The sequence below is a fragment of the Neltuma alba genome, unplaced genomic scaffold (assembly GCF_004799145.2).
Source record: "Neltuma alba isolate B1F8T4 unplaced genomic scaffold, ASM479914v2 tig00002945_pilon, whole genome shotgun sequence".
Taxonomy (NCBI): domain Eukaryota; kingdom Viridiplantae; phylum Streptophyta; class Magnoliopsida; order Fabales; family Fabaceae; genus Neltuma; species Neltuma alba.
Window position 1 is genome coordinate 26,123 of NW_021633079.1, and position 14,786 is coordinate 40,908.

Sequence of the window (14,786 nt, forward strand, 5' to 3'; positions counted from 1 at the left end):
CATAAAATATTATATATATATGTATTAAATAAAAATAAAGTTAAAAAGTTGTTGTATTTTAAATAAAAGTTAATGAAATTTAGGGTTTTCTTTAGTCTGTATAAAACATGTTAGAAGTAACTCATAACTAAAATCAGAAGAGTATTTAAGACCAAATTGAATTTTCAACTAACTTTTATATTTAGGACTTCAAGTAGCAGCTTCCATCAATTGAAAAATTCCATCTTCTCCCACCATTGTCACCCAAAGACCATTGCTAACCGCCGAAGACCCATTGCCAGCCACGGCTTCCAATCGCTAGTCACCGGAGCCGTCATTCATGATGAGTTCATTCTTCCAAGAAAATCAAAGTGGCATCTAAACCCATCACCCTTTAATCTCCAAATGTATTATACCCATTAAAACACCAATTATGCCAAATCATATAATCATATAAACATTCTAAAATTTATAAAATTCACAGTTTTTCATATAATTAATTAATGTTCTTAGAATGTAGACCAAAAGGGCAGGAACAAAGTGCCCTTGGAGGCATGTGATGCGATTTCCCCTTATTTCACCCAATTCACCATACGCATAATCTATGATTTTTTTTTTTTTTTGGGGGAGAAAATATCAAATTACATTCTCTTAAAAAGATAAGTACATAGGAATAATCACACATAAATCAACAGCACATATCAGACACTCACGCATAATCTATTCAGAAGCGTGCATTTTAGAAGAAAATATGAGAATGTTCTTTAAAGAACGTAATGAGTATCCAACGCACAAGAAAGGATGAAGCTCTAAAAATTTCTCAACGCAAATCTCCATATATAACATATCTTTGCCATTATCGAAGCCTTCTAAGAAAACAGGGCTCAACACACACATATTATGACAACAATGGATCAGCCATCCAACGATTCAAAAACTACCCAAGGGGCACCAAAAGCAGAAAACTATATATATAGTCATTGTGATTCTAACAATGTGCAAGAAAGTTCATAGCACATTATGACAACTTTGGGATACAACAACAAACTCCTTCAGGAGTGAAAAAGATAAGCTGGCAACATGAAATACAATGCATCATATCCAAAAGCGAAGGGAGAGGAAAATATAAGGCTCTGACGCAGCAATAGACCCACAGTGCTTCAAAAACAAGCAAATAGATGTGACATGGCCAAAAAGCCAAGCACCAGGGCTATTGATAAAAGTCAGGAGGAAAAAAACCTAAGGTCTCTTATGAAACTCGTGTTGCATCCTCCCAGCTGACAGTGACGAGCCACAAACATGGAGGAGAGCTTCCCGGTTCACCTCGGGAGAGAGGAAAAAGATGATGTGAAGGAAGTTACAAGGAAAAACAGGATAGTGTGTGTTTGAATTGACTTATATATTATAACTACATCCACATACAGAGCGCACTTTCACTTCATTACTGTCAGTTGACCCTTTTCTTAAATACTATTGGCGAATTAGGGAGCTGCTGAAGAAGACTGTTCTTCAAGGTCAGTTTTGGGTCACTTTCTGGTCCAGAGTGAAGCTTTATCTGCACCAAAGGTCCGAGTGTAAGTTCTCAAAAGCTACAGCAAAATCTATACCTATATACTACTTCTAGTCCTTGATATAAAAGCTATTTGACTAATTTGGGTAAATTAAGAAAGTTTGTTAACTTAATTATTTGTAATAAATAAGTGTTGTCTTCCCTAAAAGTAATTTGTCGTAAATAAGTGTTATCTTCTCTAAAATATCCTTGCTAATCATGTGCATTAGTTAGAACTATCATTTGATAGAACCATTAATATGTACAACTGCTACAATAACTACTTTAAAACAAAAATGGATAAATATAGGAGGCAAAATGAACTAGGGTCTTATATTTAGGATCAAAATAAAAGTCAAACTACCTCTTATCTGAAGGATCAGAGCTAGTAGAGTATATGAACCCTAACGAGTCCCATTATTCATGCTTTACCTAAGATTTGGTTTGGTTACCATAATATAAAAAATAAACCCAAGATTTGGCACATGTCCTCAGATGTTTTACAATCAATACAATTTTGTATCAAATAACTATGTCCATGTAGTTTTCATTTCTAGAATATAACTATCCAACATAAAATGCTTGTAAGAACCCACGCAAATAGAACAACAGGAGCTTGAAGGACAAAAGAAATAGCTGTATATGGCACAAACCTCATATTTTTTGAGAATCAGTGAAAACAACGTCGCAACAACTTGAACAACAAATTTCTGGCCAACGCAGGCACGGGTACCAGATCCAAAAGGAAGAAATGCTGCATTTTCATTTGGATCGTTCAAGAGCAATGAGTCAATACCAGGATTTGTATGGTCTTCAGCAGAACCTGAAAGAATGATTAATATTTGGAGATCAGTGACGGCAAAGCAACAACACAGGTTATGGAAGGATAAGCAACAAGCTAAACATGGACTCCGCACTTGCTACACAGCTCCCAAACCAAGTTATATGCAAACTTCATTACAATAACACATTCAGAAGTTGAGTTGCCAGCAAAATTATACCGATTTTGATGTATGACAAAGGGGAAAGAGAGGAAGGGAGAAGAAGATAAGAGAAATCAAGAGAAAAAGTAATAAGAATGGATGGAGAAGGAGAGAAATAAAGAAAGAATGTGACAACAAAATGCCCCTAATCGAATTCAATTAACAATAAGGTCTAATAAATAAGAAAACCCGGGGGCTATTTATAGAGCACTAAACACAAATAACAACAATTATTTAAACTAATCTAAACCCGAGCAAAAAATAACCTAGTTATCCTATTTAAAATAATTTTAAGAAAACCAAACTTTTAAAATAAGATAATCACTCCAACATCAAATAAATCTGACTAGGTTTCCCCCAGATTTTTTTGGCCTCCAAACATAAAAGAGCATGCTTCTAACATAACTTCGAGCAAAAATATGTCAAATAAGTTCAGCCTAGGTGCTCAGAAAGAATTACTCTTATTTTAGAACATGACTGTAGGATCAGGACTTTGAACTACATAAATCTAACAAACTCTTCAAAATTCTGACCAATATAACTTCATATAGAAATCATTAAAATTAAAATTGGATCAGTAACGACTGATGTTGTTGAGTGCATGACAATATTAAAACTGTTGCAAGAGATAAAGGAAAGGAACAATAGTTTTTTTTTTAAAAAAAAAAAGTTTCATATACATATACATTGGCCAGCGCACCATGTGATTGAAATTCGGGATAGCAAATTATCTTGACTTAGATAAGGGGTGAACTGAAAAGAAGAAAAGCCAATATCAAATATGAGGGTAGCATAAAACCTGTGTTTGTAGCATCAAGAACCACCTTAGAGCCCTTTCCAGCATTTGACAAAAATCGGTAAGGATTGAAATCACGGGCGTTACTACCCCAATTGGAGTCATCCATCTGTACCAGCTGAATAGGCACTACCAGTACAGCTCCAGCAGGTATGGTTACCCCAGTTGCAAAGCTCAAGTCTGAGATAGGAGGATGAAAGTTAACAAACAAGATGTGCAGAATTATGAACAGCACCGGATATTTAGTTTCTAACAGATAAATGTGGGCCAAGAGGGATCACATGTGAAGAATAAATATCATATGATGAACAACAAAACGTCAAATCATGCCTGTGCATAAGCAATATTGCTTTGAAACGGAATTAAACATTCTTTCATGTCAATCAGTTATAGAATGTTGAAACTTAAAATATCCGATAATTAATTGCATTGCAGCAGAAAACAAATGGGCATGAATCCGAAATCATTGTTGATGTAGGTATATAAGCAGAGTAACAAAGATAAAGCTTAACATATGACAAACTCTTCTCTCTCAATGTTCAGATGCATGATACTAACTATCATACCCTCAAATGTCACTACTTGACCAAGTAGCAAAGCACATTCACGAATAAGTAAAAGGATATGCATGCATTGACCATACTTAATCAGGAAATGTGCGCAGGTTTAAATTAGATGGTTTTTTTCAATCTAAAAACCCCAAGAAAAACACGCCAGGACTAGATATACAGCAAGTAGTGTTTATAACTCATACTTGCTTCTGAGAAGGTAAGCAAGATCTCACCATGTTTCAGAGAACACCTTTGCAGCAAGGGCCCTGTTGGCAGAAGACGTGCAGATTCATAAATTGTAGCCAATAGTAAGGGCATCCTATAAATATCTTCCTGTTCATACTTCGATGGCTTCTTCCCCACAGTGGTGATTTCCGAATAAACCTGAATAAACAAATGCACTAGTTTAACTCCTTTTTCCTTCCTTTTATGACTGAACCTAGAAATTACAAATGATGGCTAACAAGCATCAAGTGAAACAATCATAAAATATAATCTTAGCAGAAAACACAATCAATTTATAAACCAATACAAAAATGTTTAGGGAGTCGTGTTGTTCACAAGCTTTGAATAGTGTGGCTTATATTGAATACCAGGAAAATGCACGAGACCTACTCTATTTGCAAACAAAGAGCATTCATCCGGATGGGAATAAGAAGAATTCTATGTTCAAGTGCAACTGAGCCAACGCTCTGAATTTTATGAGCAAACTACATAGATCCATCTCAAATCTGGTAAGTCCTTCCAGGGAAGTTAAAATTTGTGAGCTATGTTTCAAGCATCTGAGAGAGCAAATTTGAATTAAAGGATCCATGATCCACAATACAACAAAAACATAAGGTACCAATAGTTACCTTATCCTGTACTTCAGGATGCATGACAAGCATAGTCAATACATTGGAGATTAGCGCCGCTGTAGTTTGACATCCATGAAACATCATACCCATGATATTTCCACAAGGCTCTTCTTTTGCAGTGTCACGATCCCTATGCTGACCTAGGAAACCTGGGCAGTCAACATCAGAATAGCGCTGTGGACCATGAGCTGTCCCCATTTCTGTGTTAGATTTTTCACTATGGACATTATGTTCAATGCGATGAAAAAGCTTGCAATTTTTTCTGCAATGTTCAAGGATATCTTGAGTTAAGCATTTCAATTTCGTGCACAGGCATTGATATCTCCAAAATCCACGTTTCCAGAAGGGAGTCACATTATAGGACGCCCAAAAGCAAGCATCTTTAGCAATCTTCATAAGGAGTTCCTCATAAATTGCAGCCTTAGGCCACGCTAAGAAGTCATCTCCAAAGAACATTGATCCCATTATGCTGAAAGCCATATTCTGAGAAACCAATCTGCAATCAATATCTCCTCTGATGTTTTCTATTTTATGCATGATGAAGTCAACAACTGTTGAAGGAATCAGGTCAGCATTCTCGAGCAATCTTTCATTCAATTCTGTGGCCAAGAATTCCCTTCTCTTTTGCACCTGGTGATTGAAAATCAAATGCTAAGTTTCTATAATCAGAATGAGAATCGTATATACTTGAAGAATACAGGACTTTTCATTTCTGTAGGAAATATTAGATATAAATAATATTAGAGTGTGAACGAACAAATTGTTTGACAAGATCTCAAATCTGAGAGGCCCCAAATATATTGCAGCTGAGGCACAAATCTACCATTGCATCCAGTGACTCCAGCCATACCAAAATATAGATATCGTGTTTTTATTAACGCAAGTATCATGTAATGAGCAACTACTCCTTCCAATCTTAAATATAAGACCTAACTAACAAAGTCATAGAAATTAAACAAATCAATTAAGTTGGTTATTTGCCATTATTATGTAAATAATGTGTATCACTTTTCCTAAAATACCATCATTTAATAAGGGTATTAAATGTGAGAGACAAAGAGAATAAGAAAAACTATAAAATTAATGAGGTTAACGTGAGAGAAAATATTAAATAAGGGAGATGAAGAAAATGAAGGTCCTATATTTAGAACCAAAACAAATCTTTCAACTAGAAATTATATTTAAAACCTGAGTTATTGGCATCAAAATGGAAAAATGAATGCTCTGTCGTGGTTAAATAATGTATGCACATGATACTAATCCGTGATAAGTTTCATAAATGATTTCAGATTTCTCCAAATAACCGAAGTGGGAAAAAAATATTAGGTTACTACTTCAACTTTTGTGAAGATAGTCACAAGCACAGTATATAATATATAAGAATAGGGAAGGAAGACAACAACGAGTAATTAGACGGCTAAGCACCTCTTTAAAGGAAGAAGTAAAGAGACTTGATTGCCCAAAGGCTAGACGAAAAGCTTTTCCAGCGTAAGGTAGCTTATCTTCAGCCTTTGCAAGCATCTCTTGAATTAGCACTGGATCCTTAACCGACACCAGAAGCCGAGTAGGACCTAACCATAGCTTAACAACTGGCCCATACCTTTATGAGATTCTGACAGCAGATCTGCAAGACAACCAGCAAAATGGAATCTTCAGGCGTTTAAATATTGACAGCATACGCCAATTCTATTGCTATTATGGAACTCCATGATTATCAACAATTCAACCATTCCCGCATTGAACCATATAATTTCCGTTCACAAGCAAGCATGTAATAAATACTACAGATTCCCCTTCAATCTTCTTTTATAAAATCATTGCTGATTAGAGTTGTGCCACATATAGTTTTCAATCTCAAACTGCTCAGTGTTATGCATCATACAACTTAGTCAATAGACTAGAGGTGCATTCAGACCCTTCATCCCATAGATCCTTCTCAAAAGAATGAATGCACACACATACTGCCAATAAATAAAGACATGGCGAAAAAAAGAATACCATCTATTTCCTGCAACCAATCGTAGGCTGAAAAAAAATTCCATTACAACCTTAGCTCGACAAGAAATCTATTCAACCAATAAAGGTGATCCAGGGAACAGAAGCGTACTTAAAAGTACTCAGATCTTTAATCTAAATGCAAAAAAAAAAAAAAAAAACAAATCTGATATTAGCAACAGAAGTAGACCGCCGACGAGCATCAAGCAAGACCCATATCTATGCACCGCCACCGCCTTATAAACTAACGATAAATTAACCAAATCTAAAATTGACTTAGCAAGAATCCATCAAAGAAATTCAGAAAACAACAATTAATTCTACTGCTCGAAGAAGGCAACGGCTGAACTCAACAAATAATGGAAATTTAAAAAAAAATTAAAAAAACTGACCAGTGAAATTCTCCCGGGAAATAAGCTTGCAGTGTCCGTAAAAGGAAGGACTGGGAATCCCAGGAATGTTCCTAGCTTGATACCACAATCGGAACAACTTGACGACCTTCCTGAGCAAAAGCGCAGTGATGACAATAAGAGCAAGCCACAGAAAAGCATTGACTTCTCGAGTGACCAAGTCCCTGAGGAGCTGAGAAGAGCCGCCATCGCCGCCTCGATTGCAAGAGGAAGACAGAGATTGGAGAAGAAGTACCAAGAAAGTGGAGGGTTGAGAATCACATGGTGAGTTCATTTTCTTCGCATCGGCGAATGGGAAGAGAGAGGTTGATCTCGAGGCTTCGCAAATTGAAACGGTAGCTTCTGAAGCCTGTGCTATTCCCTTCTCCTTCCTCTTGTCCTGACTTTTTGTGCTGTCAGTCTCACGGCCTCAATGATGACAGATAAGACGACGACTTCGACTGTCGTTTTGTGCCCGTGATTCCGCGACGGCTCGTTTGGTTGATTAAAGAGTACGGTGATGCGTCTGCCACGCGTTGCTAGGAATTTCGTAACGCCGCGGATATTATTGAGAAAAATTAAAAGCTCGGTGGACTAATGTTGAGAATATTTGAAATTATCTTATCTTATTATCTAAGAAAAAAATTACTATGTAATCATATATATATATATAAGAAATTAGTCACTAAAGATGGCAAAAAAATTCAAAAGTCTCATAAGAAATAATAAATGAATGGCATGCTAATTACATGATTCGGTGTAGAAAAGGGTAACAGATCATGACATATTAACAAATCAAAATTTTTTAGTAATTAAATTATTTATATGAGACTGCATTGCATAATAATTTATTCTGTTACTTAATTTCTTTATGTGTGAGTATAAAAATTGGTAAACACAAGAATCAAAATAAGGTAGTTGGCCAAAAAAAAAAAAAATAAGGTAACCCAATGAGAGATATAAGTTCACAGCATGACTAGATAAATAAGAAATGATAATAGGTCATGATATATTTTTAAAAATTTAGTAATTAAATTATGTAGTTACTATTTTTTTTTTTATTTGTGAACATGATAATTGTTAAACTTAGTGATTAGACAGGGTAACCCCTGGTTCTCCTCTATGCTTTTCAATATTTTGTTTCGATTTGACAGGAGAATGCTATAACAATTAATTGGAGAGTGAATAATGAATTTTTTCCATATAAAATTAAAATAAAAAATTACTGAAAAGCCCATCATTATAAAATTATTATTCAAAAATAACTAAAATTTATTTAATGATCTACGTGCTGTGTATCTTCAACTGTGCAACTTTTTTTCCATTACGTATTATTTATCTTCATCTACAAATAAAATAAAAAATATTTGCATATAACTAAAAATACATTACATATAATTAAGGAAGAGTTATACCCATTATACTTACTCAAATACTTACCCAAAAACCTAAATTATTAGATAATTTTGGACAAATAATTTTATAATAAAAATTTTCTCATTAAAATATTGAAAGATAAAAAAAGATTGAAGTTTGTAAAGGTGAAAAGTTGATGGATCCGTCCAGAGTAAAAAGAAGTTAGTTACTGAGAACTGAGAAGAGAAGCAGATGATAGGACTCATAGAGGTCAAAGTAGGACCATAAAGCCTATAATCTTGATTTCTAGTTATTAATTGGCTATTAAAGAGCTATGCATCCGTTGTTATACTTTAGCCGCTATATTTGACTTTTTAAAAGGATATATAGAATCTTCGTCAGGTGGTATTTAAAAATAAAAAAAATTGCCAACTATTAATGTCGATGCTAATTGACGAACATTCAAATGGTTGGAGCAAGAATCTTTCCCCCTCACAGGCATGCACGTTTGGTAGGAAAAATTATATCTATAAATACAACGCACGTAAATGTAATGTGTTTGGTTCCAAATATAAAAAGCACGAATCAAGAAGTTTGTTTAAATTTTAAATATAAAATTTTAATTTATTTTTTTGAATTTTATATTTTAAAAATTTTATTGAATAATGGTTTATTTTAGAAAAAATTAATACACATTTTTTTAGGATTAATAACTAACTCAGCTGATTTATTTAATATATATAATTAATTATTCAACTTATATATTTAAGATTAAAGGAAGTAGCTTATCTTACAACAGAAGCATTAATATCATTCTATGACATAATATTCTTATATATAATTTAGAAATAGTTTGGAATTTATTTTAAAAAGGAAAAGTCAATTCTGGATTTCTGGGGTTTGGGTTGGGCTTGCGTTTGACAACGAAAAATAGTGTACCTAAGGGAGGGGGAAAGAAGAAGAAGAAACAGAGCATAGAGGCAGGCAAAGACAAACATACCGATATGGAATTTTTTTTTTTAAGGAAATATATTGTTCAGCCCAATATAAATAATTAATTATTAAAAAGTTCTATAACAAATGAACAGCATGACCATGACAAAATTCGATAAGGAAATGACAATAATAGGTTATGGCGTATTGATAACTCAATTTTTTTTTTTAATGATTAGATTACTTATGCGGCACAGCAATTTTTCATATTGTTTACATTCATAAAACGAAATGAATTAGAGAGCACATCTACTAAATAAGGAAAGAGTGATGAAACTTAAAAGAGAATATGGCTAGGGACCTACATTTCATAAAATTTTATTTAGGAAATAGGGAAGAGATATTCTTGAGCCAACATGAACCTTACTTTTGTTGGAAGGCACAAAATCTTGGTTTATTCTTTTCATACGAATAAAACCCAATCATTTGTTAACCTTTAAAGTTTTGGATGATATTCAAGTAATCAGGCCTGTTTGATTTCCTTTTTTTTTTTTTTATAGTTGTTCTGATTTTTTAAAAAAAGAGGAAGAAGAAGAAGAATGCTCAAATATTGACCTCCAGCTTGAACTATTATATTAAAATGAAACTAAGATAAAAATGAGTTAGATTAAAGTAAAAAAAAAATTTAAAGGATACAATTGAAATTAAATTAAAAATTATAGTAAATTTCATGGATCACATTGAAACCAAATAAATTCAGAGAGAAAATAAAGCATAAAAATCAGTTTCTCTTTTTTTTTTTTTAAAAAAAAAAAAAGAGTATGAGATCAGATCTTTCTGCAGATAGAACTATATCTTTGACTTGGGCGAAAACTTGAGCCTTACATTTAGAAAAGAGGCCTAAAAGATAAGACTATAAACTGGAATAAAGGAGTTATATAACAGATACGAATCAAATTCTTAATTTACAATTAACATTCAGATCAATTATCAGCATCTAGAAATATAACATCAAAGCTAATTAATTAGTGGCAACCGAAATGATGATGAACTTTCAATATATGATTCCCCATCATTCTCAATCAAATTACAAACCTTACAAATCTACTACGAATTACATATCTTAATGATTAAAAAAAAGGGGGGGAAAAACCAAAAAGCATTATCCTTAATTATAAGGATAGAAAATTCTCAAGCTTTTGCTGCCTCGTCAAATGGTTGGTTTTTAATGGGAGATTCAGGCAAAGGCATGCTAAGAACAACACAAGAGTGATTATTCTCAGATTTTGAATCAGCAGTATTATTAATATTAATATTATTATTATTATTATTTGGAGCTTTTAGAGGCAATATTGGTGGCATTACAATTTCTTGATGTGTCTCTAGCATTATCACTTTGGCCTCCATACTCTCTTTGTGCTTTCCCCATAGGACTGAGTATAGCCCTATCACTATCAACATTGAGCCAATCACCCTGCATTGCATATATAATAATATTGCTTTTGTTAAGAGAAGCCAACTATATATATAAGATGTGCTAATTAAATGAGAAATGATCGTTTTTATGTGTGTGAATACTTTATGGAAGAAAGTTACAAAAATACCCCACATCAATATGTAAATCCCAATTCTAGCGTGAAATCTCTAGGGATCAGTTTGTGATTAAAATTTTGTATGAAATTACATGAATGCCCTTAGTTGTCATTGTCTTAGTTGTTGTTTATGATAAGTGAGAGAATGAATTATTACCCTCCGAGATAGATTTGTTCAGAAAGGATGAAAGAACCCATGATGGCGACAATAATCATCATCAAAGGGCTAAAGGCAGTGGCAAAGACAGGTCCTTTCTTCTTGATCACCAAACCTTGAACATAGTATGATATGCTTGATGTCACAATCCCCTATATATTATAATATCATCAGAATCGTCAATTTAATTAATTAATTAATTATGACTTTAATTTGCAATACTAATAAAAAGAAATTAAAAGAAATCGAGTGAACTTACAGCATAAGCAGCAGCAAGCAAGTTCATATCCCAACCAATTCTCCACACAGAAGGCTTGTGTTCCATCACAAAGGTCACAACAATGGCCTGAAGAGTGCCTATGAAGCACACCAGAGATGTGAGGCTTAGCTGATGGTTCTTGTATGTCTCCAGAACTTTGGCCTGCACAATCATTCATTCATTATTAAACCAATATGTTACACACACACACACACACACACACACACACACAATTTTCAGTATTTAATACAAGATCCAGTTAACTAATTTAAAAAGAATAAGTAAGTTACTAAACTACTTTAAAAGTATTTATATTTATCTTTTTGCTCCGAACTAATTTACTTCATTTATAAATTGATATATAATCTAATGATACACATAAATATTTTAGAAATATCATATAACATAAGATATAATTAAATAATTTATTAGTTTTTTTAATCTCCTCAAATTAGTCAATTGGGTCTTATATTAAGGACTGGAGGTAATATATATGTGGAACTTGAAGATAGTATAAGAAGTCTTACTTGAAGAACAAAGAGGGAGGCCCAAGCAAGAGTGGCAATGATGAGGAAGATGGAGCCAATTAACCATTCTCTATCAGAAGTAGAGTTTGCAGCAGAAGAAGAAGAGGAGATTGCAGAGGTTTTGTGAGAAAGCTGATTATGAAGATGTTTGGTCCAAACCATATCCACAATAGGCCCTTTGTATAGTGTCATCAACATGGCTCCACCAACTGTCACTAACGTTCCCACTATCTTTGCTTGGCATCTCACCTTTCTCATATTTATCTTTTCCATCCTGCTTAGTTATATATTTATAATCAATATTAACCCAAAAAATATGTATAATTAACATTATTAAGAGAAAAAAAGTTGAGAATAATGTTTTATATACCTGCATAATGCTGCCATCACAAAAGTCATTGCAGGAAGCATGTTGCTCATCGCACATGAGAAGGTTGGGGATGTAAATTTCAACCCAGCATAGTAGAAATTTTGATCAATCACAGGCCTGTTCCAAATATATCATTATTAAAACCCACTAATTAAATTTCTTGTTAATTAATTCCTAATTAGTTTATTGTTATTTTACTCTAGCAGTAGATCAGTTGATATTGACCAGGAAAAAAAATTGTGATGATTCAAATCAATCGGATCAGAGGACAAAATTTTATTAAAAAAATGAACGACTTCTATTAAGACAAGTAGAAATCTGAAATAAGAATATTACAATAAAGCAGCACATAACACATCAAGCTGTAGAGTAACGACAAAACTAAAGTGGAGATGAACTTTTGAGGATAAGTAATAATTGTGATATTTATACTTTAGCTATTATATTCTTACTGAAAAGTGAAAACAAAGAAATAAATAGAGAAGAAACAACAAAATATATTTGGAACTTGTAGCTTTTGAGTAAATTATTGAAGATATATACTGACCCAAGGAGAGCAAGTATGAAGATTTGCATGAAAAGTCTGAAAGTAATCCTTGGTTGAGCTTTCCTGGAAAATTATAAACCCACCACAATTAAGTAAACATATATGTGTAATATATACAATAACAAGTCTTATCTGATTGAGTCAGATCAGTATCGAAACTCAGGAATGAAATAACCTTTCAAAGAAGAAGGCGAAAGGGGCGATAACAGCAGTGGCAAAAGCATGGCGATAAACAACAAGGACGTAGTGGCTCATGCCCTGGTTAAGAGAAACCTTTGTGATAATGTTCATTCCTGCGTAACCAAACTGCAGAGAGATCATGGCGAAGTAGGGTTTTGAGTTCTCCAGGAACTTTCCACAGCACCCAAGCTTCTCGGAAGCCATTGAAGAAGAAGAAGAAGATGACAGAGAGAAATATATTAGATAGATATAGAGTTATTAGTGGAGAACGAAAGAAAGAAGAAGAAACTAAATGTTGTGTTTCTTCCTAAGGACTATGCTTTGGATGAACCCTATATTTATATCAACCTCACCTCCACTTTGTCTACGTCATATTCAATAATAAAGCCCTCTCTCTCTCTCTCTCTCACACACACACACACACACACACTCACACACACACAATCAATCAACTGGGTGTAGGTCTAGGTCTAGCTACTTGCATAGTGGTGCTACTTGCTTAAAATGATTTCAAGTATAAATAACAATGATTTTTGGAAATAATTAATTATATGAGATATGAAATTATTTAACAGTTAATATATAATTTAAAGAATTAGTTTTATTTCTTGGTGCTTAATTTATAAAAAAATGGGTATTAATTCTCATAAAATGTCTCTTTTAATCACTTGCATTCAACACTACTTCCTCATGCGATTAATTGAGTGCGTTTAGGAAAAATTATAAATTTAAAAAATAAAATAAATTGATCTCTTACATTAGGACTAAAGCAAATTAAACCTCTATATTATCTCTTACACTTAATATTGAAGGAAGTATTTAATTTTCAAATTAATTAAATCTTAAATTGTCATTCTCTGAAATCATTATTGAGGTAACGACAACTTGCATATGGTTGCGTTAATGGTGACACACTAGGTGCATTTTGGCCCAAAATTTTTTTACAAAATTTGCATTGATCAGATACTCGATGATTTATTACTAAATGCCACAAATTCACTTCAATCAAGTGATGAAAAAGTAATTTAACAAAATTTATGACATGAGTTTTCTTGCATTATTGCATTTTCGCCCAAAAAAATTTCTATATACTACATTCAGTCCTTAATATAAGACCTCGTTTAACTTTTATGTTGGTCCTAATTATAAGAGCCAACCTACTTTATCTCCTATATTTGTGTATTTTTTTCTAAGGTAGTGTCTCTAATAATGGAAGTTCTAACCAATAAACTTGATTAACAAGAATATTTTAGGAAAGACAACACATATTTATTACAAATAACTAATTTAACTTATTTTCTTAATCTTCTCAAATTAGTCAACTAGCTGTTATAATTAGGACCGGAAGTAATATATTGTATGCACATTTAATACACTACCTCTTGTCTTAAATATACAATTCATTTTGTAATATAATTTAAATTTTATATTTGGGATTAGAGGCAGCATATTCCTATGAATCTCTCGCTCTCGATTCTTGATGAAGAATATTGCAGGATATTGCGGTGTAATTTTTTGATATACTTTATTATTTCTTTTTGGCATATTACATAGCAAATTAACAATAGAGAAAGTGTTATATGATATTTGATTCTAAAGCCACTTCTCTTTAATTTGTAACTAAAAGCTTTATTATATATCATGCACTTAACGATAAAGGGATAGCCTTTTTTTTTTTTAAATCAGGTTTCCTTACTTCAAAATGTATGTGTCAGAAGTTTTCCTCTCCATAAAGATTCATATTCTCTCACTTTATGCCGTAGATT

At 33.0% G+C, this 14,786-nt stretch overlaps 2 protein-coding genes across 2 annotated transcripts; both read right to left on the minus strand.

The window, feature by feature from the left end:
* Window positions 1-911: 911 nt before the first annotated feature.
* On the minus strand, window positions 912-7,425 carry LOC114739879 (cytochrome P450 2A2-like). The gene is given in 8 exon segments (XM_028927983.1): window positions 912-1,534; window positions 2,182-2,351; window positions 3,311-3,487; window positions 4,092-4,242; window positions 4,713-5,345; window positions 6,141-6,319; window positions 6,322-6,339; window positions 7,103-7,425. Coding segments are annotated over 8 exon segments (1,728 nt in total). The 5' UTR covers window positions 7,395-7,425; the 3' UTR covers window positions 912-1,426.
* Window positions 7,426-10,476: 3,051 nt separating this feature from the next.
* Window positions 10,477-13,238, minus strand: LOC114739880 (WAT1-related protein At5g07050-like). The gene is made up of 7 exons (XM_028927984.1): window positions 13,016-13,238; window positions 12,841-12,903; window positions 12,294-12,410; window positions 11,924-12,197; window positions 11,397-11,558; window positions 11,138-11,289; window positions 10,477-10,862 (listed from the first exon to the last, which is right to left on the minus strand). Exons 1-7 carry the CDS (start codon window positions 13,222-13,224, stop codon window positions 10,580-10,582), a joined length of 1,260 nt encoding a protein of 419 aa, XP_028783817.1. The 5' UTR covers window positions 13,225-13,238; the 3' UTR covers window positions 10,477-10,579.
* Window positions 13,239-14,786: the final 1,548 nt, after the last annotated feature.